Source organism: Carcharodon carcharias, chromosome 16 (genome assembly GCF_017639515.1).
Source record: "Carcharodon carcharias isolate sCarCar2 chromosome 16, sCarCar2.pri, whole genome shotgun sequence".
Taxonomy (NCBI): Eukaryota; Metazoa; Chordata; class Chondrichthyes; order Lamniformes; family Lamnidae; genus Carcharodon; species Carcharodon carcharias.
Genome location: NC_054482.1, coordinates 31,914,465 through 31,940,645, shown reverse-complemented (window position 1 = coordinate 31,940,645; position 26,181 = coordinate 31,914,465). Strand labels below are relative to the sequence as shown.

At 46.1% G+C, this 26,181-nt stretch overlaps 1 protein-coding gene across 1 annotated transcript in view; it reads left to right on the top strand.

The window, feature by feature from the left end:
* LOC121288930 (regulator of G-protein signaling protein-like) overlaps positions 1-26,181 on the top strand; it is a 73,503-nt gene that overhangs the window by 14,306 nt on the left and 33,016 nt on the right. The window contains exons 4-8 of the mRNA XM_041207797.1: positions 8,324-8,428; positions 10,213-10,374; positions 14,343-15,313; positions 17,901-17,963; positions 20,950-21,193. Of these exons, the coding sequence (XP_041063731.1) occupies positions 8,324-8,428; positions 10,213-10,374; positions 14,343-15,313; positions 17,901-17,963; positions 20,950-21,193 (1,545 nt within the window). The remainder of the gene's footprint in view (positions 1-8,323; positions 8,429-10,212; positions 10,375-14,342; positions 15,314-17,900; positions 17,964-20,949; positions 21,194-26,181) is intronic.

Here is a 26,181-nt window from a genome sequence, read left to right as displayed (position 1 = left end):
AGCAATGCGTGTTGTCCACGGCACTGAGTTCACTTAAGCTGGATATTCAGTCAAAACACAGAAGGTATCTTTTTACAGGTCAACCGAAAATGTGTGTCATCCAACCTGCAGCATTATCTTGTGGAAAACTATGAAAACCTTTTTCATCAAAAACTCCTGCTGCTTCTCAAATTGTGATTTAAAAAATTATATACTTTAAACCCTCAGCAATGTGGTTAACTCTCAAATGCCCTCTGAAATGCCCTAGCAAGCCACTCAGTTGTACCAAACCGCTGCAAAGTCTATATGGAACGAAACCGGACAGACCACTCGGCATCAGATTAGGCACCAGAAATGACAATGGCAAACTCAGCCCTGTCCATCCTGCAAAGTCCTCCTCATTAACATCTGGGGGCTAGTGCCAAAATTGGGAGACGTGTCTCACAGGCTAGTCAAGCAACAGCCTGACATAGTCATACTCACAGAATCATACCTTACAATGTCCCAGACTCCACCATCACTGTCCCTGGGTATGTCCTGTCCCACCAGCAGGACAGACGCAGCAGAGGTGGTGTCACAGTGGTATACAGTCAGGAGGGATTTGCCCTGGGAGTTATCAACATTGACTCCGGACCCCTTGAAGTCTCATGGCATCAGGTCAAACATGGACAAGGAAACCTCCTGCTGATTATCACGTACTGCCGCAACCCCCACTCCCACCCCCGCAACTCCCCCCCCTCGCCCCCCCCACCCCCCCCCTCCCAACTCCCCCCCACCTCCATCAACCCCCCACCACCCCTCCCAGCTGATGAATCAGTGCTCCTCCATGTTGAACACCAGTTGGGGGAAGCACTGAGGGTGACAAGAATGTACTCTGGGTGGGGACATCAATGTTCATCACCAAGAGTGGCTCGGTAGCACCACTACTGACTGAGCTGGCTGAGCCCTAAGGGACATAGCTGCTAGACTGGGTCTGCAGCAAGTGGTGAGGGAACCAACAAGAGGGAAAAACATACCTAGCCTCATCCTCAGCAACCTGCCTGCCTCAACTGTCCATCACGGTATCGGTAGGAGTGGCCACTGCACGGCTGTGGTGGAGACAAAGTCCTGCCTTCACTTTGAGGATACCCTCCATCATGTTGTGTGGCACTACCACCGTGCTGAATGGGATAGGTTTCAAACAGATCTAGCAGCTCAAGACTGGGCATCCATGAGGCGCTGTGGGCCATCAGTAGCAGAATTGAACTCAAACACAATCTGGAACCTCATGGCCTGGCATATTCCCCCACTCCACCATTACCACTAAGCCAGGGGATCAACCCTGGTTTAATGAAGAGTGGAGGGGGGCATGCCAGGAGCAGCACCAGGCACACCTAAAAATGAGGCGCCAACCTGGTGAAGCTATAACACAGGATTACTTGCGTGACTAAAAAGCATAAGCAGCAAGTGATGGACAGAGCTATGTGATCACACCACCAATGGATCAGGTCTAAGCTCTGCAGTCCTGCCACATCCAGTCATGAATGGTGGTGGATAATTAAACAACTCACTGGAGGGGGAGGCTCCACAAATACCCATCCTCAATGATGAAGGAGCCCAGCATGTCAGTGCAAAATATAAGGCTTAAGCATTTGAAACAATATTCAGCCGGAAATGCCGAATGGATGATCCATCTCAGCCTCCTCCAGAGGTCCCCAGTATCTCAGATGCCAGCCTTCAGCCGATTCAATTCACTCCACATGATATCAAGAAATGGTTAAGACACTGGATACTGCAAAGGCTGTGGTCCCTGACAATATTCTGGCAATAGTACTGAAGACTTGTGCTCCAGAACTTGCCGCGCCCCTAACCAAGCTATTCCAGTACAGCTACAACACTGGCATCTACCGGCAATGTGGAAAATTGCCCAAGTATGTCCTGTTCACAAGAAACTGGACAAATCCAACCCAGTCAATTGCTGTCCCATCAATCTAGTCTCAATCATCAGTAAAATGATGGAAGTGGTCATCAACACTGCTATCAAGCAACACCTGGTTAGCAATAACCTGCTGCCTGATACCCAGTTTGCGTTCTGCCAGGGCCACTCAGCTCCTGACTTCATTACAGTCTTGGCTCAAGCATAGACAAAAGAGCTGAACTCCTGAGGTGAGGTGAGAGTCACTGCCCTTGACATCAAGGCAGCATTTGACAGGGTGTGGCATCAAGGAGCCCTAGCAAAACTGGAGTCAATGGGAATCGAGGGAAAACTCTCCACTGGTTGGAGTCATACCTAGCACAAAGGGAGATGGTTGTGGTTGCTGGAGATCAATTGTCTCAGCTCCAGGACATCACTGCAGGAGTTCCTCAGGGTAGTGTCCTCAGCCCAACCATCTTCAGCTGTTTCATCAATGACCTTCCTTCCATCATAAGGTCAGAAGTGGGGATGTTCACTGATGATTGCACGATGTTCAGCACCATTCATGACTCCTCAGATACTGAAGCAGTCCATGTACAAATGCAGCAAGACCTGGACAATCTCTAGGCTTGGGCTGACAAGTGGCAAGTAACATTCATGCCACACAAGTGCCAGGCAATGACCATCTCCAGCAAGAGAGAATCCAACCATCGCCCCTTGACATTCAATGGCATTACCATCACTGAATTCCCCACTATCAATTTCCTAGGGGTTACCATTGACCAGAAACTGAACTGGACTAGCCATATAAATACTGTGGCTACAAAAGCAGGTCAAAGGCTACAAATCCTGCAGTGAGTAACTCACCTCCTGATTCACCACAGCCTGTCCACCATCTACAAGGCACAAGTCAGGAGCTTGATGGAATACTCTCCACCTGCCTGGATGAGTGCAGCTCCCACAACACTCATGAAGCTTGACACCATCCAGGACAAAGCTGACCACTTGATTGGCACCACACCCACAAACATTCACTCCCTTCACCACTGACGCACAGTAACAGCAGTGTGTACCATCTACAGGATGCACTGCAGCAACTCACCAAGACTCCCGAGGCAGAACCTTCCAAACCCATGACCACCTAGAAGGACAAGGGCAGCAGATAGCTGGGAACACCACCACCTGGAAATTCCCCTCCAAGTTACTCACCATCCTGACTTGGAAATATATCGCTGTTCCTTCACTGTCGCTGGGTCAAAATCCTGGAACTCCATTCTTAACAGCACTGTGGGTGTCCCCACACCATATGGACTGCAGCGGTTCAAGACTGCGGCTCACCACCACCTACTGGAGGGAAATTAGAAATGGGCAATAAATTCTGGCTCAGTCAGTGATGCCCACATCCCGTGAAGGAATAAAAGAAAACCTGACTCCAATGTTATTATTTTCAAGTTATATCACATATATTTTTCCTTTAACCCTTTTGCTCATGTCTCTGAGTCAGAAGGTTGTGGGTTCAAGTCCCACTCTAGAGGCTTGAGCACATCAATTTAGACTGACACTCGCTGTGTGGTACGGAGGGAGGGCTACACTTCAGAAGCTTGCTGTCTTTCAGATAGGATATTAAACTCTGTCTCAGGTGGACATCAAAGATCCCACAGCCATTATTTTAAAGACAAGTGAGCGAGTTCTGCCTGGCGTGATGGGCCAATATTTATGCCTCCACCGATATTCCAAAAGCAGAATATCTGGGTCATCGTGACGTTGCTATTTGTGCTAATTGGCCAGTCCCTTATACACTTCAAAAATAATTCATTGGCTGTAAAGCATTTTCGGGACATCCTGAGGTTCTGAAAGGGAGGAATTTAAGTTACTGATGTGTAGACCCCAACTGAAGTACCTCATCATGTTTTCACCACTGCTCCCTCAGGAAGGATTTTTTGATCTTGGTGTAGGTGATGCGTATATTCCCCAGAGAAATATTGGGGCTTGAAGAGGTACATTATGAGGGCAGGTTGCATGGATTAGGCATGTATACCCTTGAGTATAGAAGGTTGAGGGGTGATCTAATTGAGCTGTTTGAACTGATTAAGGGATTTAACAAAATATATAAAGTATTTTGTTTAATGAGAGGATTAAGAACAAAAAAGGTTGATCTCAGAGTTAGAGCCAGGCCGTTAAGGAGTGGAATCAGAAGCCGACCCTCCACACAAAGGGTATTGGAAATCTAGAACCCTCTCCCTCGCTGTGGATTCTGAAGGGGTGACTAAAGCTTCCATAACTGAGATCAGTAGATTTTTATTGAGTAAGGGTTATTGAGAGATACAAGATAAATGGAGTTAAAGATATAGATCATCAACAATCTTACTGAATGAAGGAGCAGGCTCGAGGGGCTGAATGGCCTCCCACTGTTCCAATGAGAAAGGTAATTGAAGCAAACAGGTTGTCATGATATTGAAATGTTCAGCAGGAAAGTTGGTGGATCTTTCCTCAGGAGCAGAGCTTGTAACTGTGCAAACTTGTATTCTGATTAAAAGCAGACTGGAACTGTACATCAGCCTGGGGGACAGAAGTTAAGTTTCCTTTTTCCTGCCCCATTCCTGGCTTACAAGCAGCCCTGAAATACAATGGATGAGGATCACAGGGAATTGAAGAGCCCTTTTTTCTGTCTCTGCGTCCTGGTAATTCTCAATGTTCCTGAGCATTTGTAATGTGATATTAGAGGAACCTCTGAGGTAGTGTTGACCAGGCAGCAGCCAGAGAGCAGCAAAGCACATTGCGGGAGACAGAGCATTGAAAAACAGTGGCAAAACCCACGGCCATGTGACCCAGAGTGTACATGTCAGGCGACCAGGCCTGATCATAAGAAATAGGAGCAGGAGTAGGCCATTCAGCCCATTGACCATTTTCCGCTATTCAATAAGATCATGGCTGACCTGCTTGTGGCCTCAACTCCACTTTCCCTCCTGCCTCCTTGACTCCCTTGTTGATCAAATATCTGTCTAACTCAGCCTTGAATATGTTCAGTTACACAGCCTCCACTGCTCTCTGGGGAAGAGAATTCCAAAGGCTAACAATCCTCAGAGAGACAGAATTCCTCCTCATCTCCGCCTTAAATGGGAGACCCTCCTTATTCTGAAACTGTACAACCTAGCCCTAGATTCCCCATCAAGGGGAACCATCCTCTCACCCTGTCAAGCCCCCTCAGAACTTATATGTTTTAATCAGATCACCTCTCATTCTTCTAATCAGCTCAACCTTTCCTCACAAGGCAATCCCATCATTCCAGGAATCAGGCTAGTGAGCCTTCTTTGAAATTCTTTCAATGCAAATGCATCCTTTCTTAGATAAGGAGACCAAATATGTATACAGCACTCTAAGTGTGGCCTCACCAATGTCTGTACAGTTGTAGCAAGACTTCCCTACTTTTACATTCCATCCCTGTGGCAATAACGGCCAACATTCCATTTGCCTTTCTAATTATTTGCTGTTACTGCATACGAACATTTTATGATTCATGTACTGCAGCATTCCGCAGCCTCCCTCCATTTAAATAATATTCTTCTTTTTTATTCCCTTTGCAAAGGACAACCTCACATTTTCCCACATTATAGCCCAGCTGCCAATTTTTTTGACTACTCAGTTAACCTACCCTTTGCAAACTCTTTCTGTCCTCTTCACAATTTGATTTCCTACTTATCTTTGTATCATCAGCAAATTTCGCTATATTACAGTTGGATCCTTTATCTAAGCAATTAATATAGATTGCTAGTAGTTGAGGCCCTAGCAATGATCCCTGTGGCATTCCACTAGTTACAGTTTGCCTAGTTGAAACTGAGTCATTTATCCAGATTCTGTTTCCTGTTAGTTAGTAATTCTCTACCCATTTCACCCCCAACACCATGAGTTCTTATTTTGTGCAGTGATGCTTTATGTGGCAGCCGATCAAATGCCTTTTGGAAATCCAAATACACTACATCTACTGGTTCCCCTTTATCCCACCCTGCTTGTTACATCCTCAAAGAACCCTAATTTGTCAAACCTGGCTTCCCTTTCACAAAACCATGTTTACTCTGCCTGATTGCATACGGTTCTCTAAATCTCCTGTTACTACCTCCTTAATAATGGATTCTAGCATTTTCCCAATGATAGATGTTAGGCTAACTGGCCTACAGTTTCCTGCTTCCTGTCTTCCTCCTTTCTTGAATAGAAGTGTTAAATTTATAGTTTACCAGTCTGCTGGGAAATTTCCAGAAACTAGGGAATTTTAGAAGATTACAACCAATGCATCCACTAGCTCTGCAGCCACTTCCTTTAAGACCCAAGATGCAGGCCATCAGATCCAGGGGACTATTTAGCCTTTGGTCCCATTAGTGTTCCCTGTAATTTTTCCCTAAGACCGTGGTTGCTTAAGCTCCTCCCTCCCTTTAGCCTTTTGATTTTCTACCATCCTTTAGATGATTTTTGTGTTTTCTACTGTGAAGACAGATACAAAATACTTGTTCAAAATCTCTGCCATTTCCTTGTCTCCCATCATTAATTCCCCAGTCTCACCCCCTACGGGACCAGTGCTCACTTTAGCTACTCCCTTCCTTTTTATATACCTGTAGAAGCCTTTACTGTCTATTTTTATATTTCTTTCTAATTTTCTCTGATACAATTTCTCACTCTTTATTATTTTTTCAATTATCCTTTGCTGGCTTCTAAAGTTTTCCCAAACCTTTGGGCCACTACTAATCTTCGCAGCAATATACATCTTTCCTTTCAATTTAACACCAACTTTAACTTTGTTGGGTAGCCACGGATGGTGCATCCCTCTGCTAGAGTCTTTCTTTCACAATGGAATAAAGCTTTATACAAAAGTAAGTTAAGGGTGGCATCAAATTGAAAGAAAAGGTGTACAATGCTGCACAGATTAGTGGTAGCCCAACAGATTGGGAAGGTTTTAGAAACCAGCTAAAGATGACTAAAAAAAAAACATAAAGAGGGAGAAATTAGCACCTGCTGACGGAGAAGTAGTGTTGTTGGCACAGTTGGGAAAAGAAGACCAAGCAGGCTGGATCTGGGAGAAGAGCTGAGAGGGGTTTGGAAAAGTGTGACTTTTGTTGAAGATCATACCCGTGGGAGTAAAGCTGCAGTCAGATGGGAACTGGTGGCTAAAGCCACAAAGGAAAGGGGGCTGGAATTCTACTGCAGGCTCAGAGCTTTGAAGGACTTTGTGGCTGGAATTGGTGCCATGTACGCCTATTAAAACCCATGAGATCTGTCTTTGTTGCATCCGCTATTTAATGTGTGATTTTAAAAAAATCTTTCAAGGGATGTGGGCGTCACTGGCAAGGCCAGCATTTATTGCCCATCCCTAATTGTCCTTGAACTGAGTGGCTTGCCAGGCCATTACAGGGGGCAGTTAAGAGTCAACCACATTGCTGTGGATCAGGAGTCACAAAAAGGCTAGACCGGGTAAGGATGGCAGATTTCCTTCCCTCAAGGACATTAGTGAACCAGGGGTTTTTTAGGACAATCGATTTATAGTTTATATTTACCACAATTTATTAATTATTAACTCAAGTTCAATTTATGTTGATTTGGTTTTCATTGTTAAAGTAAACATTATAAAAAGTGAAATCTCATCCATTGGTTTTTTTTGTTGCGCCTGTTTGGTAAATTTGGTTCTCTTGGTTTGTTGGTCTCCACGGAGATCATAACAGTGGTGAATCTATGGAACAAATTCTCTTGGGGACATGGATGAAGCAGTTAGTATTGACTCATTCAAATGCCAGTTACGTTGATTAATTGTCAGAAAATAACACTTGCGATAGAGCATGAGAGTGATTTGAGCCATGACATGTGGTCAGTGTTGGGGAGAAAGAGGTGACTTTGGATCCGGGATTCCCAAAGCACCCAAACACTTGGAGGTTTCCTCACCTTGTGTCTATTGTAGATGAATTGATAGAGATTGATTGTCATATGTAGTCAATAACTTCATTATGATTGTATCATGTGACTGTCAGGATAGTGAATGACAAAATATAGTAATACCTATATTTCTGTAAACGCTTCATCCATTCACTTGATCTTCCTCAATTTGGAGTTAACTGGTTTATCTGTATCTCTCTCTAACAGCACTGTGTGTGTACCTACACCCCAGGGACTGCAGCTGTTTATGAAGGCAGCTCACCACCATCTTCTCAAGAGCAATTAGGGATGGGCAATAAATGCTGGCCCAGCCAGCGAAGCCCAAGTCCCATGAATGAATATAACAAAAAAACAGGTTGGAGAATGTTAGAAGAGTGAACCGAGGGGTTGCTTCACTAATATCAGAAACACAAATGTTGAGACTTGTTTTACATTCCTGGTGGCAGAAGTTGATAGGCTTGTTGGTCTATTGAAGAAGTTCACTGGGCTGGCCTCCTGTCCCTAAATCATTCTCTTCCCATTTTCTTCCCCTAGCCAAGGCACAAAAGCTGGCCTTGCCTGACGAGTGGTTGCTGAGGAGATGCCTCGGGAGTGTTCAGGGAATGAAACGTTTCCGATCGTTTCTCATGGGAACACACGGTAGGTGAAACCATGGGAAGGCTTATTGTTAAAGTGGAGCCAGCTCCCCAAATGAGGCGGAGGTCAGAAATCGAGGCCCAGACTACACTGACCATTGCTTCACATATACCCAGACCATACTCACTGTCTAATCCCATATCAGAACATAAGAATTAGGAGCAGGAGTAGGCCATTTGGCCCCTTGGGCCTGCTCTGCCTTTCAATAAGATTGTGGCTCAACTTCATTTTCCCACCCTCTCTCGCCATATCTCTCGATTTCTTGAGAGACCAAAAATCTGTCTATTCCAGCCTCAAATATGATGCAGCATCCACAGCCCTCTGGGGTGGAGAATTCCAAAAATTCACAACCCTTTGAGTGAAGAAATTTCTCCTCATCTCAGTCCTAAATGATCAACCCCTTATCTTGAGACTCTGCCCCCATCTTTTAGGTTCCCCCATCAGTGGAAACAATCTCTCAGCACCAACCTCACCAAACCCCTTCAGAATCTTGTGTGTTTCAATGAGATAACCTGTCATTCTTCTAAACTCCAGAGAATATAAACCCAATTTACTTAGCCTCTCATCATAGAATAACCCTCCCATCCTATGAACTAATCTAGTGAGCCTTCACTGTACCACCCCCAAGGCAAGTATATCCTGGGATGGCAGGATTGTCATATGAGGAGAGGCTGGGCTGACTTTAATGGAGTTTAGAAGAATGAGAGGGGATTTCATTGAAACATAAAATTCTGAGTAGGCTGGACAGACTGGATGCAGGGATGATGGGTCCTCTGACTGGGGGGGTCTAGAACAAGGGGTCACAGTCTCAGGATATGGGGTAGACAATTTAGGACTGAGATGAGGAGAAACTTCTTCATTCATAGGGTGTGAACCTGTGGAATTCTCTACCACAGAAGGCTGTGGAGGCCAAGTCACTGAATATACTTAAGAAGGAAGTAGATAGATTCCTGGACTCTAGAAGTGTCAAGGGGTATGGGGAGAGTGTGGGAGTAGGGCGTTGAGATAGAGGATCACCCATGTTCATATTGAATGGCAGAGCAGGCTCGAGGGGCCGAATGGCCTACTCCTATTTTCTATCTTTCTACGTTCCTAACCTTCCTTCATTGTGGAGACAAAAACTGCACACAGTATTCCAGATTTTGGTCTCACCAAAACCCTGTACAACTGTAGCAAGACTTCTTTATTCTCATACTCCAATCCCCTTGCAGTAAAAGCCAATATGCCAATTGTCTTCCTAGTTGCTTGCTGTATCTACGTGCTAACTTTCTGTGTTCTATATCTGAGTACACCCAAGTCTCTCTGAACATCTACTTTTTCGAGTTTCACACCTCTTAAAGCATATTCTGCTTTTCTATTCTTACAACCAATGAGAATAACCTCACAGTTCACCATGTTATACTTTGTCTGCCACCTTGTTGCCCACTTACTGAACCTGTCTTTACCTTTTTGCAGTTGCTTTGTGTCCTCCCCACAGCTTACAAACCGCCTAGCTTACTAACATCAGCAAACTTGGATGCGTTATTCTCTGTCCCTTTGTCTAAGACATTAATAAAAATTGGAAATAACTGAGGCTCCAGCACTGATCCTTACAGCATTCCACTAGTTACAACCTGCCAACTTGAAAACTTTATCCCTACTCTCTGCTTCCTGCCCATTAACCAGTTCCCCATCCATGCTAATATGTTACCTCAACTCTATAAGCTTTTAAGTCTATGCCTAGACTTTGTACTGAACGGAACTTTGTACAGCCATGCTAATAACTGATTGTTTTGTGTTTTGTATAGGTGAGGAGTTGGTGGAGTTTTGGGTGAGGATGGAGAGGATGCTAAAACTGGATGAAAGCAATGACGATCAGAGAGATCAGTACTTTGCTCAGCTCCGAGTGATACAGGCCATTCATCTACAAGACAGCTCTGTCGTGATGGCCACCTGCAGTGATTTTATCGGTAAGGGAGGATCCTGACTCGAAGACGAGTCTAACCTAATTGAGCGCGGCAAGTCACGTCATAAACCACAATGCCAGCTCCTTCCCTCAAGATGAATTTTCTGTTTTAGATCACTTACTCGGTCTCACCATTGGCAGCTTCTTCTGTAATGAGGTAACGCATGTGTTATCTGTGGCACCGTGGTTAGCACTCTTGCCTCTGAGCCACAATGTCATGAGTTCAAGTCCCACTCCAGAGACCTGAGCACATAATCTTGTTAACCAGACTAATCCCCAGGACCTGATGGTCCATATCCTCGGGTTCAAAAAGAGAAATCTATGGAGATAACGGATGCGCTGGTATTGATTTTCCAAATTTCCTTTGATTCTTGAAGTTAGCACATGTAACAGCACTATTTAAGAAAGGGTGGAGAGAGAATTCAGGGAACTTACACATCAGTTCCCCTTACATCTATCATCGGGAAAGTGCTGGAGCCTATTATTAAAGAAGTCTTAATAATGTGCTTAGAAAAGCACAGTATGATTAAACCAAGTCAACTTGGCTTTACAAAAGGGAAATCCTGGTTGACAAATTTATGAAAGTTGTTTGAGGATGTAACCAGCAGGGTAGATAAAGGGGAACCAGTAGATGTGGTATATTTGGATTTCCAAAAGTCTTTCGATAAGGTGCCGCACATAAAGTTAACACACAAGGTAATGGCTCATGGAGTTAACACACAAGGTAAGGGCTCATGGAGTTAACACACAAGGTAAGGGCTCATGGAGTTAGGGGTGATATATAAGCATGAAAAGAGGATTGGTTGACAGACAGGAAGCAGGATGGATAAATGGGGCATTTTCATGTTGGCAGGCTGTAACTAGAGTGCCACAAGAATCAGTGTTGGAGCCTCAGCTATTTACAATCTATATTAATGACTTAGATGAAGAGACAGAATAATATATCTAAGCTTGCTGATAATACAAAGCTAGGTGGAAAGATAAGCTGTGGGGAGGACACAGAGAGGCTGCAAAGAGATATAGTCAGGAAAAATGAGTGGGCAGATGAAGTATAATGTAGGGAAGTGTGAAGTTATTCACTTTGGTTGGAAGAGCAGAAAAGCAGAATGCTTCTTAAAAGGTGTGTAACTTGTAAGTGTTGATGTTCAGGGAGAGTTGGATGTGCTTCAATAAGGAACACAGAAGGTCCTCAGGCAGGTACGGCAGTTAGGAAGGCAAATGGCTTGTTGGCCTTTACTGCAAGGGGATTGGAGTACAGGAATATGGAAGTCTTACTACAGTTGTACAGGGTTTTGGTGCAACTGCATCCAAAACCCTGGAATTCCCTCCCTAACAGTACTGTGGGTGTACCTACACCACATGGACTGCAGCACATATGGTCCAAGAATGAATAAAAGAATGTGGTGTGTGCAATTTTGGTCTCCACATTTTAGAAAGGATATGAACATACGAACAAGGAGCAGTGGGCAATTCAGTCCCTCGAGCCTGCTTTGCCATTTAATAAGATCATGGCTGATCTGATAGTAACCGGAAATCTGCATCACGCCTACCCCTGATCACCCATCACCCTCTTGCTTACCAAGAATCTAGCCACTTCTGCCTTAAAAATATTCAGAAGGTTGTGAATCTTTGGAATTCTCCACCCCAGAGGGTTGTGGATGGTCCATCGTTGAATATATTTAAGACTGGGATTGACTGATTTTTGGTCTCTCAGGAATTAAGGGATATGGGAAGCAGGTGAGAAAGTGGAGTTGAAGCCCAAGATCAGCCATGATCATATTGAATGGCAGAGCGGGCTCAGTGGGCCATGTGGTCTACTCCTGCTTCTATTTCTTTTGTTCTTATGTTCTGACACTCCCATGCAGTTCTGAGGGGGCGCTGCACTGCTAGAGGAGCCATCCTTCACTGAGATGTTGTGGATGCAAACCCACTGACTATATTTATATCGATGCTGTTTCTGGGACCCTGCTGTATACAAATTGGCTGGGGTTTTTGCTTTCACAACAACATGGGTTACACTTTAATAGCAGTTCATTGGTTTGGGACATTGCCAGTTCATGAAGGGTCCTACATCGATGCAAGTTCTTCCTAGCAGTTTATCTCCATCACGTTGTAGAATTATAAAACGTAGTTGTTATTCTTTGTAGCCCTTCCATTTTGGTCTGTATTCAACCTAATGATATGTTTGCTGTTTTCTGGGTGTTCCCCTGCCATAATCTATTTCAATCCTTTCCTTACTTGGAACTAGGTCCAGCACTGCCTCCTTCCTTGTTGAATCTGAATCATACAGATCCCACATCTGACTCACTGACTCTTGAATGAATTTGAGGCTTACGCCTCCATTGTCCGGAAGTCCAGTCCAAGTCAGGGTCACACTTTGACTGGTCAAATGGTCTCTGGGAATCTGAACTCAACTGCCTTGCCCTAAATTGAAGGCTGTTGGGACTCGCTGCCTCGCCCATCTCACACACCATTCCTGAGCCCTTCCATCACCTCACCCATCGCCTCATGAATTCCCCAAGTTCTCATCACCAAGAGGCCCAAGGAATTAATCATTCTTTGCATGAAGAAGTTCCTCCTGATAGTGATCCAAAATCATTCTTTAGCCTGTGTCCCGTTGTTGTAATGCACAGACAGGCCTGTAGATGGCAATTAGCTTCTCCATGATGTCCCCTTCGGTTGCTTCCAATCCAAGTTGAAGAGCCCTTGATTTTCCCCTAATCCTAGGGATCAGTCTCAATGAGACTTCCTAACTCTTCCTCCATTATTCAAGCATTCTCCAAGGCTCCTTGTTCTCTAGACCTCTCTCTCTTCTCCAGACCTTTGACCCACTCCGCACTCCTATGCATTTTTCTTTTGCTCATTGAATATGGTTCAGTGAAGTCAATGATTTACCGTGCACCCGCCAGCCCCTCCCGTGTGGGAGACTCCTATCCCAGCACTGGGTGAGGCAAATGGAAAAGTTGCCCTGTTAACTCCCCATGCTTTCTTCATGACAAATCCTCAGCCAATCAGAGTTGATTGGCCAACCAATCGGCACCCTTTTCTCCTGTAGTATAAATTGTTGTGATTGTTTGAAATTTGGCATTCTTGCATTTGCCCTGATGAGTGCAAGATGAAAAGCTTCAGCTCTTTTCAGCAAGATTCAAGCTATTCCTGCTTGGGATGTGGACATAACTGGCAAAAGGCCACATTTATTGCTCATCCCTAACTGCCCTTGAGAAGATGGTTCTCAGGCCACTATAGGTAGCTGTTTGATAGCTAATGAGTAGCTTGCAAGGCAGCTTTTCAGTACAGGGAGAAGTTAGCTATGTTGCTGTGGGACTGGAGTCACGTAATTGCCCGACCAGGTAAACGGATGGGTTTCCATTGCTAAAGGCCATCAATCAACCAGTTATATTTTTATGACAATCAGCATCAGTTTTTCATTCCTAGATTTTTTTTCTTAACAGAAATGGAATTCAGATTCTCAAACTTCCATGGTGGGATTTGAACTCTCAGGCCAGGATTTCCTGGTCCCGCTTAAAGTCACTGGACCTTTGGCTGGTCTGTCAAATTGCGGGCAGGGCAGAAAAATCCCAGCCTCAGCCTCTAGGTTATTTGTCCAGTGATATTAACCACCAAACTAGTGTTAATTGATGGTTAATTGATGGTTTTGAATATCTCACCCCAGTGTCTCTCCTGTCTCTTCTGGAAGGGTTTCCTGAGCTGCAACTCCCAACTTCCCAAACACCACACTGGGTAAGGGAGGGAAAAATAATAAAAAAAAACAATGATGATCTGCCCTTAATTATTTAACTGACTTGACTCATGACCCCAACAGACTCTCGAGATCAATGAACAATTTCAAAAAAGTCAAAGTGTATATTGTTCTATAAAAAGCACCTCTGCCCTTTAATATCCTGTATGATTCTGTGGAAGATCTGTGCTGCTGTTGCCTGACAGATGTCTCTTCTCCTCTTTGTTGAGAAGATGTCCCATCGTTGACGTTGGAGAAGCCCTATCGAGCCCGGAGGGATTTTATGATCAAACTGCACGACCGGGTCCTGGAGAAACTGAAGACATACTGGCTGCCTCGCTTCCTCATACACTGCAAGCGTAGCCTGAGGAGACTGAAGGAAAGTGCCCCGATCCTCCGGGAATACAGAGCGAGGTTCTCTCAAGGGCAGGTTACAAAGGCCCCTGCCAACCTGCAAATGAGCATCAAAAAAACGGAAGGTGTCGTGCAGCCGTACTTCACCAAGGCGAATAAACGCCTCCTCTGGGGCCTGCCCTACTGTACAGGCAAGCACCCACTAAACACCGAGGTGGCACCTCAGCCTTCAGGGAGCCTGAAAGCCGAGGGAGAGCAGGAATGTCATCAGGGTCAGCTGAAGGCCAGGAGCGCCCCGAAGCCCCCTGTGCCCCGCCTCCCCCAGCCCTCCACATTGGGGTGCCTTTCCCCGGCTGTGGGGTGGGCCTGTTGTTCTCCAGCAGCCAAAGACAGGTGGATAGCTGATTCAGCCCACATCCCCGATGAGTGTGTCTTCCCGCAGCAGGACTCCACCATCCCCCTCATCAAGGCGCCCTCGATGCTAACGTGCTGGAAATTCTCTGAGATGCCCCAGCAATCTCAGTATCTCCACTGGGCCTTCAATGCCGATCAGTTGGCGGGAGAACCGTTTGCAGCCTTCCTGAGGGAAAATCGTAACCTCTCCAAACTCAACTACCTGCACTTGTGGCACGAAATGAACAACTTCTTCAAAGTTGTGCTGAGCATGAAGGACAGGGCTGGCTATTTCCTCAGGACGATCCTAGCCGAGAAGATCATCGAGGTGTACCTGAAGGAGGGCAGCAAGCAATACGTCAAGCTCCAGGCAGAAACTGCCAAGAATCTCAAGCTTGTTCTCCCCTCGGGTAATGTTCTGCTGTGGATATTCACCGCACAGGGAGAGATTTGTGAGGTGAGAGTCCACAAGTAAGATTGGGCTTATCTGGGAGGGTTGGGCGATAGCATGAGCAAAGGAGGTCAGATGGGATGGGTCAGGCACAGTCCGATGATGCCATTGGAGACCTTGAGGTGAATTGCCTCTGCAGGCAACACAGCCCCCTCAGCTGTGTGAAAAAGCTGCAATGTTATATGGACAGGGTAGAGGCGAAAAAGGTGCAGCCGATCGGTCAATCCTGTATCTAAGCTAGCAGACCATCAGCTCTCATTGTTTGACAGTCAGAAACTGTGTCCATTGGCAACATATGGGGAGAGGGTGGCGTAGTGGCGATGTCACTGGACTGGTCAACCAGGGGCCCAGGCTAATGCTCTGGGAACATGTGTTCATATCCCACCATGGCAGCTGGTGGAATTTAAATTCAATTAATAAACCTGGAATATAAAGTGAGTCTCGGTAATGATGACCATGAAATTATCACCGATTGCTGCAAAAAACCCATCGGTTCATTAATGTCCTTTAGGGCAGGAAATCTGTTGTCCTTACCTGGTCTGGCCTACATATGAGCCCAGAACCACAGCAATGTGGTTGACTCTTAACTGCCCACTCCTGCCATCTTATCTCTGCACCCATGGCCAATGTTGCATTCCTGTTACCCTTGCAAACTTACAAACCATCTGGCTGGTGTGACCCTCAATTTGAGATCGAGCCCAAATCAGCTAGGATCTAATTCAATGGCTGGAGGGGCTGAATGGCCTCCTCCTTTTCCTAACATTCACCCCTAGCGCAGTCACACCACCGCTTCAGAAAGGGGAAGGCAAAATTCAGTGATTCTGAGGCCAGTTTGGGAAGAGATTTCCTTGCCCTGAGCCTGATGGGTGAATGAGCGAGCCAATGCTAGGAGACAATGGTTACTGGGTGACAGAGGATCTGCAGGGTGGGAGCATAACACGTGATTGCTCTTAAAGGAGAAACAGGTTAATAAGTGAAAAAGGCAAAAAAGGAGAAAAGTAAAAGCAGGGTAGGGAGGTTAGGGGAAATGGAACCAAGTGGATAGCTCTTCCAAAGAGCCAGCACAGCCACGATGGGCTGAATGATCTCCTTCTATCCTTGTTTGATTCTCATTTGCCAAACCATTGGTGTTCAAACTGGAGCTATCCACTGTCAGGCTGGTAGCTATGTACAGTGCTGGTCAGGGTAAACTGCAACCACCACACAGTCACCATTATCTGTCTACCCAGTATGTTCCCCCTTCTCCTCCTCCTTCAGGTGCCAGACCCTAAGATGGCATTGGTGAACATGGACTTCCATTGGATTGGTCCATGATTATACGTGGCAAAGTACTGCAATGATTGGACTTTGCCTTCTGCAGTATGGCTGACCAGGAAACTCTCCCACTCTCCACCGCCTGCCAACAGGTGTATTGGAAGGATTTATAGGCTGATAATTAAATCTAGTCACAGCATGAATGCACCTCCCGTAGCCACCAATTCCTGAAGACCTTGCTATACGAACTTCAAGTGGCCCTTTCCACTGATTCCAAACCGACCCTGACCCAGCTCATAGACAGCCTGGCAGTGGAGGATAAACTGCTGCATTACAACAGGCTTGAGGAGGACTTCACAGATGCATGAGATCACTCATATGCTGAGAATCAGCAGCCCCGTTCACCACAATACATTTGCCATTTCATTACCTTGCAGCCAGTAGTTTCCTGTAATACTACAGGACATTGTTATATTGTATGTCCCAGAGTTTGTGGCCCAGAGGTGGGGACACTACTCGCTGCTCCACAAGACCTCCCAGCCCAGTAGGTTAATGAATACAAAGCAGGGTGCAGGCTTGTGGATTCCCCTCCTGTCTTGAAAGCTATTCTGACCCTTAACCAGTAAATCCTTTAGATGGCACAGCTAGTCATCAGCTAATGTCTCTGTTCCCTCACCAAGGATAAGACAACTGCCAGTTGCTGCAACGTATGTTTGCACAGGTGACAATATGCCTCTAGTTCCTGGCCAGTTGATGGCCATTACCATTGTGCCTGATCTTGTCCTTCCAGCAACTCCTACAGGAGTGCTCATTTTTTAAGGGGAGCCACCTACCCACTCCGAGAGTGGAAATCATCTCGAATTTCTCCTTCTGACCACAGGAGGTTGAACACCAACTGGAGTTTCTTAACCCCCAACCAACTTAGCATGCAGCACCGTGTGTGTGTTTGTGTGTGTGTCTTTGTGTCCGTGTGTGTCTGCATCTGTGTGTGTGTGTGCCTGCGTTTGTGTTTGTGTGTCTATTTCTGTGTTTGTGTGTGTGTGCCTGCATCTGTGTGTGTGTCTGTTTCTGTGTGTGTGTGTGCCTGTGTTTGTGTTTGTGTGTCTGTTTCTGTGTTTGTGTGTGTGCCTGCATGTGTGTGTGTGTGTGCCTGCGTTTGTGTGTCTGTTTCTGTGTTTGTGTGTGTGTGCCTGCATCTGTGTGTGTGTCTGTTTCTGTGTGTGTGTGTGACTGAGTGTCTGTGTGTGTGTGTGTGTGTGTGTGTGTGTGTGTGTCTTTGTTTGTGTTGTGTGTGTGTCAGTAACAAGCCCTTCAATGTGACATCTTTCTTTTTTGACAGATACTCCGAGAGACGTACGATGAGTTTCTGGATAAGGAGGATCAAGAATTTCTAAATTTTGTGGTAAGATTTTTTGAGATCCTCTCGCACCCTGTCCAGTACCACTGGTAGTGTGCCAAGGGAGTGACACATCCATATTACTACACAAAGGATAGCAGAGGCTGGAACCCACAGAGCTCCCATCCCTCCGAGCACCATTACAATTTAAACTCATGAGGAAACTTTCCTATTGATGATAACGTGCATTTCAAAGGGAATCAAGAGAATATCACCAAAAAGCAATGAAGCTAAAATGCTGGGAATTATGGGGCAGGGTTGGGGGTCTGTTTCCATTGGTCCCGTTTGAGAATTAAAATCCACTCATCTCTGTAACCTTTAAAATAATCATCATAACATATTGGGTTAAGTGGCCTTTTAGCCCTTCAACTTCATGTACACTCTACCCTGTCTTCTTCAGGTAACAGGCCCCTAAGAGGGTGTTGGCGACCATGGACTTCCATAATGATACTTAGCAAGTCACTGCAGTAGATTGCCATTGCCATCTGTAGTATGGCTGAGGGTGGGGAGTTGGTTGGAGTACAGTGTGTGTGTGAGGGTGGGGAGTTAGATGGGGTACAGTGTGTGTGAGAGGGTGGGGAGTTGGATGGTGTACAGTGTGTCTGAGAGGGTGGGGAGTCGGATGGTGTACAGTGTGTGTGAGAGGGTGGGGAGTTGGATGGGGCACAATGTGTGTGCGCGAGGGTGGGGAGTTGGAGGGGTTATAGTGTGTGTGAGAGAGGGTGGGGAGCTGGATGGGGTACAGTGTGTGTGAGAGGGTGGGGAGTTGGATGGTGTACAGTGTGTGTGAGAGGGTGGGGAGTTGGATGGGGCACACTGTGTGTGCAAGGGTGGGGAGTTGGAGGGGGTATAGTGTGTGTGAGAGAGGGTGGGGAGCTGGATGGGGTACAGTGTGTGTGAGAGGGTGGGGAGTTGGATGGTGTACAGTGTGTGTGAGAGGGTGGGGAGTTGGATGGTGTACAGTGTGTGTGAGAGGGTGGGGAGTTGGATGGTGTACAGTGTGTGTGAGAGGGTGGGGAGTTGGATGGTGTACAGTGTGTGTGAGAGGGTGGGGAGTTGGATGGTGTACAGTGTGTGTGAGAGGGTGGGGAGTTGGATGGTGTAGTGTGTGTGAGAGGGTGGGGAGTTGGATGGTGTACAGTGTGTGTGAGAGGGTGGGGAGTTGGATGGTGTAGTGTGTGTGAGAGGGTGGGGAGTTGGATGGGGCACAGTATGTGTGCGAGGGTGGGGAGTTGGAGGGGGTATAGTGTGTGTGAGAGAGGGTGGGGAGTTGGAGGGGGTATAGTGTGTGTGAGAGAAGGTGAGGAGTTGGACGGGATACAGTGTGTGAGAGAGGGTGGGGAGTTGGACGGGGTACAGTGTGTGTGAGAGGGTGGAGAGTTGGATGGGGCACAGTGTGTGTTAGAGAGGGTGGGGAGTTGGACGGGGTACAGTGTGTGTGAGAGGGTGGGGTGTTGAATGGGGTAGTGTGTGTGAGAGGGTGGGGTAGTTGGATGGGGTACAGTGTGTGCGTGAGAGGGTGGGGAGTTGGATAGGGTACAGTGTATAAGGGTGGGGACATTTTTCCATGTTTGCCTTTGAGACAGTCTTGAAAGCGACAGTTCCTACAATATTGGCTCTCCTATTTTTCCCTGGTGATGGTCACAGGGGAGGGGATGTGAAGCCAGAATAATTGTGTTGAGTTGTCTTGTTGAATGCTGCAGATCATACTGACTGCTGGTTCTGTGTGCTGCCCGTGCTGTGGATGAATTCCTTCATTGCCACAGGGAATGTGAAAAGAGTTGTCCTTACGAAGGTGGGAAGGGCATTATTGAGGCAGTTGTAGATGGTTTGGCCCCAGACACTCGTTGGAGGAACTCAGCTCTCTATTTCTTCATCCAAGTCATTAAATAACACAGAAGCCTGAGGCCCAGGTTCCTGCGAGACTCTGTCAGTTTGACTAAATAACCATTATCCATATTGCCTCCTGTCTCTTAACCAATTCCCTTTCCATCTAATAGGTTGTCTCCAATTCCACGCGCTCTCATTTTTGCTAATGTTCTCTTCTGTGGAACTTCGTATAATACCTTCTGAAAGTTCTTGAGAATAACATCCTTGACACACCCTTATCTACCACATTAGTGACAGTCCCACAAGAACACAAGAAATAGGAGCAGGAGTAGACCACATGGCCCATCGAGCCTGCTCTGCCATTCAGTACGATCGTGGCTGATCTCGGGCTTCAATTCCATTTTCCTGCCCAATCCCCATATCCCTTAATTCCCTGAGACCAAAATTCTCTATCCCAGCCTTAACTGTATTCAACGATGGAGCATCCACAACCCTCTGGGGTAGACAATCCCAGAGATTCACAACAAGTGAAGAAATTTCTCCTCATCTTAGTCCTAAACAATCAGCCTCTAACCCTAAGACCGTTCCCTCGTGTTATAAACTCCCCGACCAGCGGAAACAATCTCTGTGTCCACCCTATCAAACCCCTTCAGAATTTTGTAGGTTTCAATGAGACCTTCTCTCATTCTTCTAAACTCCAGAGAATATAAGCCCAGTTTACTCAGCCTCTCATCATATGACAATCCCCTCATCTCAGGGACCAATTTAATGAACTCTCGCTGCACCACCTCCAACACCAATATATCCTTTCTTAAATGTGGAGACCAAAACTGCACACAGTATTCCAGATGTGGTCTCACCTGTACCCTGTACAATTGTACTAAGACTTCTTTATTCTTGAACTACAATCCCCTTGCAATAAAGGCCAACATACCATTTGCCTTCCTAGTCGCTTGCTGCACCTTCATGCTAACCCCCAGGAGATGGCAGTACCTTTCAAGTAGCCTTCAAATCGCTACTGCACTGGTGGGGGGTGTGTAGAAGACCCTAGGCTGGTGATGATGTAACAATTGAAATGTAAAATGCAGTCCGACTTTCGGGAAAGGTAATTGACTTGCTGTTTTAAGGCTGCATTCAAATTCTAGCTGTTTTGCTGTTTAAGGCTGGAGCCAAACCCAATGATCCAAACAGCTGGACACAGTGCAAGACACAGCCGCCGTCTGAGACACAGACTGACGACCTCCACATTAGACGAATGGCACGCTCTTTGCTCCTGGCTCAGGCATGTTCTGCCATCGGGGATACGGAGACCCTGACTGAGGAAGACTGGAAGCTGCTGGCTCAAGAGGACACTGCCAACCTGGGCTCCATGCAGATATTCATAGCGCAAGTGGCAAAAGATGTTGGTGAGAGAAATTGGAGGACAAACCGGACTCAGGCTTATTTTCCCATCTCCATTTGAAATGGAACATTTGCCCCCTTTATAATTGTCCTCCCCTCTTGGCCCCCCCTCCCCACCCCCTGGGCCAGTGCCACAGTCTTCGTCAGCCAAATAGCCAAACGTCAGCTATGACTCTGGGCAGTGAGTGCCTTTTTACCAAGATGGGGCATTACAGTCCACGTTCACCCTATCCCTCAGGCAGCAGAGGGACAGGTGCACACAATCTTCACCGCGTGGTTACCAAGTAACAAGTGTCTGTTTTCTGCCTTTGCCCAGGGGAGTCAGTAAACATTAACCCAGAGCCCAGTAACAGTTAAAACAGGAGGGCCAGTCACAACAATTACCTTGTGGCTTAAGATGTAAATTATACCTTGGGTTGGTACAGTAGGGGTGCTTTGGCAACCAGTAACATTTCCTGTGTGGCTGCATTTACGGTTGCTAACTCTGACCAAATGCATTCCGAGGGCTCTCATCACATGACTTGCCCCCATGCTCCAGCCATTAGTTGACCAACACATCCATCCTTGTGATGCACGGTCTTCCTACTCCAACTGGAAAGCAAAAAGGCTCATTACACAATTGGATAACGCTTGACTGTCAGCCAAACAGCCTTCCCCCCCTCCCCCCCCCACCATTTTCAGTATTTTTATATCCGGTGAAGAGATATGTTCAAAGAAAATGACAAAAAGAAATATTTTTTGATGTCCCGATGATTTTTCTTCAGGATTGCACACAGCTGTGTCCTGGAGAGAGATCTTCAATTCCTGGAGACTCCAGGCCAATCCTGGAGGGTTGGCAACCCTCGCTGTCGTATAATTGCCAAGGAATGGAATAATAAGTCCTTTGTGGTCAGGTTTGTCGGCAGTTACAATGAAGTCGGAGTTGTAAACTGGTTGGTTTGATAATATATTTTCAGAATTCAAATAAGGCAACACCAAAGGTGTAATTCTGATTGCTGTACTTCGTACAAATTGGTCATTGAATAGCGATCAGGAGTCAGCCTCCTCCTTGAGCCTAGGGACCTGTTTTACCCTGTGACCCCACCATTTCCTGGCCTTGTGGTGGATTGTAATCCCAGCTCCTTACTGGAGTAGATCAGGGGTATCTCCCTGATGGTTCCCATCAACTTCAGGCAGGAAAAGACAGACCCCAAAGAAGCTTAAATGGGCCTGAAGGACTGATCTACCCCTCTGTGAAGGGAAGGAGTCACCCGTGATGTATTATCAATCCTCTGGGTAGCCTTTTTAGTAAATTAAAGCCCGATGATAATTTCCTGGGCATTATTAGGTTTCGGCTGTAGCTCTTCAGTAATGCACACCCTCATCGAATGAAGTACAGAATCAGGTTCTCGAGTTAGCAATACAGAAGACCATGCATGACCAAATTTTAAAATATATGGTTTATTAATGAACCAAACATGCAATTCAAAGTCTAGTGGAAACAGTCAATTGCAATGTTAAATAGGTTCTAGGAAAAAGAGAAGAAGGTATGATCTTATTGCTAGTAGAGAATCCAGTTTTAAATCTCAATTGTTGCAGTAAAAATATTTTAAGGAGGATATCCATCAAATAATGAAGTAACATTTCCCTTAATCCCTGGGCGAGTCAAGTGAATCTAAAAATTTCACGTATGCTCCCAATACTTTGCAGGAGAGATGGTAGCGTAGTGGTAATATCACTGGACTAGTAATCCAGAGGCCCAGGTTAAGGCTCCAGAGACATAGGTTCAAATCCCACCATGCCAGCTGATGGAATTTAAATTCAATGAATAAATATGGAATATAAAGCTAGTTTCAGTAATGGTGACCAATTGCAATAATAAACCCATCTGGTTCACCAATGTCCTTTAGGGAAGGAAATCTGCTGCCCTTACCTGGTCTGGCCTCCATGTGACTCCAGACCCACAGTGATGTGGTTGACTCTTAACTGCCTCCTGACATGGCCTAGCCAAAAACTCAGTTCAAGGACAATTATGGATGGCCAACAAATGCTGGCCTTGCCAGTGACGCTCACATCCTATGGAAGAATAAATAAAACAATACAAAGGCTGAATAACTAATTTCTGTACAGGGGTGGTCTCTTCATTGTACTTAAATTCAGCTTTTCGATGTTCCAAATGTGGTTTTGATTGTCGTTAATTTCTAAGTAGTTATATCATTTTTAAGTTCCACCTAAGGCCTGGTCCTTATTGATTCTCAGGAAGCCACGCTTACCAGAACACAAGATGGTCAATTTTTTCATCAGGAGGAGTTTGTGTTTTAAGATTATAATGTGATTCTGGATGTAGAATATCCAGTTGTATGTGGCCTGGGGTTATCAGTGTAAACCCATCAAATCCTATGCTGTGTTGTCTTCCCTGACAGTTCACAGTGACATGTGCTGATGTGCAGTTTTTAGGTGTGTGTCTTTCTTATCAGGGATCCTTGCACTGTTGTCAGAAGACACAAGTGGTCAGGTATTGTGAACCTTTTAGAAAAATGAATCCTTTTCAAACCTTTAAGTTCTTGTTTGTCAGAAAACAACCCTTTTAACTTTGTAACCCATCGTGGTGGCTGGATTTCTTTACATGGCTTCGCAGCCTGCGCTCCATTAACTCAAGATATCAGAAACAGGGATTGAAAGTAGGGTCTCTGTGGTGAACCGGGGGGGAGGGTGGGGGTGGGGGCGAGGGTAGGGGGGCAGGGGGTGGGGGGCATGGTGGCAGTGACAGTGGTTGCCGGTTAGGGAGGGGTCGATGGGGGCTTAGTCCTGATAATCGTCAGCAGTGATATCAGACCTGCTGCTGCTTTGATGCAGGTGCCATTTCTGCTTTGTTGGATCACGATCACAATCACAGCTCCAGCAGCCTCGTGGAAAACTCAACTCAAACTCCCGATGTGGCACAGCCAGTCCCTGTTTACCCACTCCTCACCGGCTGGGCATCGTGCGAACTGAGTTGAGATGAGGCATCTTCACCCACCCAGAGGATCCAGGACGTTGTTCAGGGTGTGGCGAGACAATGCGATTGGCTGACCATAACCTGCTTGCACTGCTGGTGCTGACCTTTTGAGTTTTATTTAATTTATGCACTTTACCACCATTGGTCATACCCCCCTATTGCCTATTGAACATGTCCACCCCCTACATGTGTCCACAAGCTTCACATTTCACACCCGTGCCTTTTATTGGAAGAAGGAAATGGATGTTTCCCCATGCTTTTAACCCAGTCACAGACCTTTGATTCTCATCATCATTTATTTTGCCTCAATCCCTGCAAATGAAAATGCAGTGACTGGGCCTACATTGAACTCTGTTTTTCCCAATTGGAAAGGAATATTTACCCTCTTTTCCACTCCAATCCCTCTGTTACGGAATAGTTTCATGCACTTTTGCAATTCCGCAGTTGGATGCGGAACTAAACCTATGACTCTTTATTAAAACCTGTATCAGACTCGGAATCTGTTGGAGCCACTGGACACTGTATAATGTTTGGAAACACGGTCGGGATCTGTCCAGTGTTGGGATATTGGAAATGGACTTTGGATCCTCCCAGTGTTGGAATATTGGAAACGGAATGGATCCTCCCAGTGTTGGAACGCTGGAAACACAATCTGGATAATCCCAGTGTTGGAATATTGGAAATACAATTGGGATTTCCCCAGTGTCGGAGCAGTCAGACTGGATGTGAAGGTGTGCGCATGGCCTCCCAACCCTGTTCCTCGGGATACCCTGGGAGAGGTGATCCTGATAACGGAGACATTAAACTTGGTCTAGACCTTCCCTACTTTGCGAGGAGTTGACACCCGATAGGGATTTTGAGCTGATGGAACTTGGGGACTAAGGGTTTCGCTTTTTAAATTGGGCGTTGGGCATATTTTAAACTTGTTATCGCCTTGTACCAGCTATAGAGGGAATAAGCTCCTGTTTAATTACTGCCTTTATAGCAGCTTTTACAAGCAGCTAAAAGAAAGGTTTGCACTATCCCGTTCATACCTCAAAGCCTCTTAAAGTGCTTGACAGGCAGTGAAGTGGTTTTGAAGTGTGCTCACCGCTGTAATGCTGAAAGGGTGGCAGCCAATTTATGCACAGCAAGATCCCACAAACAACAATGTGATGCCGGATGGCCTGTCGGTGATGTTGGCCGAGGGTAAATATTTTCTAGGACCCTGGGAAAACTCCCCTGTTCTTCTGATAGTTCTCCAGGCCCTGTTGCATCTACCTAAGACGGCAGACTGATCCTCATCTGAAAGATGGTATCCCCAACAGTGCAGCACTCCCTTAGTATTGCAGGAGGTGGGAGGGGTGTCGGCTTGGATTCTTTTCCCTCACATCTTTAGAGTGGGATTTGAATGTATGACCTGACTGTGAGGTGAGAGTGCTACCCACCGAGCTGTGGGCTAGCAGGGTTAGCTAAAGGAACAATAGTACAAAACTAGCAAGGATGGTGCAACAGCCACTAGAAATTGAAGCCGTTTTAATGATTTATTTTGATAGGAAGATACTGAACAGAGCCTCCACTTAGTGAGCAATGACAGGGAGACAGGAAGTCCACTCCCAGGGTCCAGGGATGCAGTGGCTACATTCTGATGGGTCACCTGACTTGACAACAAGACTGGCTGAATGGTTTTGCTCTTGGAACAAGTTCAATAAACGCAAGGTGTCTTATGCCTCCTTTCACATCGTCTCTCGAGTGTTCCTTGATCCCAGACCTGAGCTCTCTCTGTCAGCGAGTCAAAAACTCAGTGTCTCAGCAGCAGCTCCTTGTGGAGGTGGTCAATTCCACAACACAAATTGATTTGCAGTTCCGATTTGGCGCAATCTTTTGGCAATTTTGTCAAAGAGAAATATTTCTAAACCCCCCTGGCAATAATTTAAGTTGAAGACCCTCACAGTCAGTTCTGATTTTTGAGGAAGGCAGCCTGATCCTCACGCTGACCTTCCTGCTGTATTTACCCAACCCTACTGCCCAGGGTCC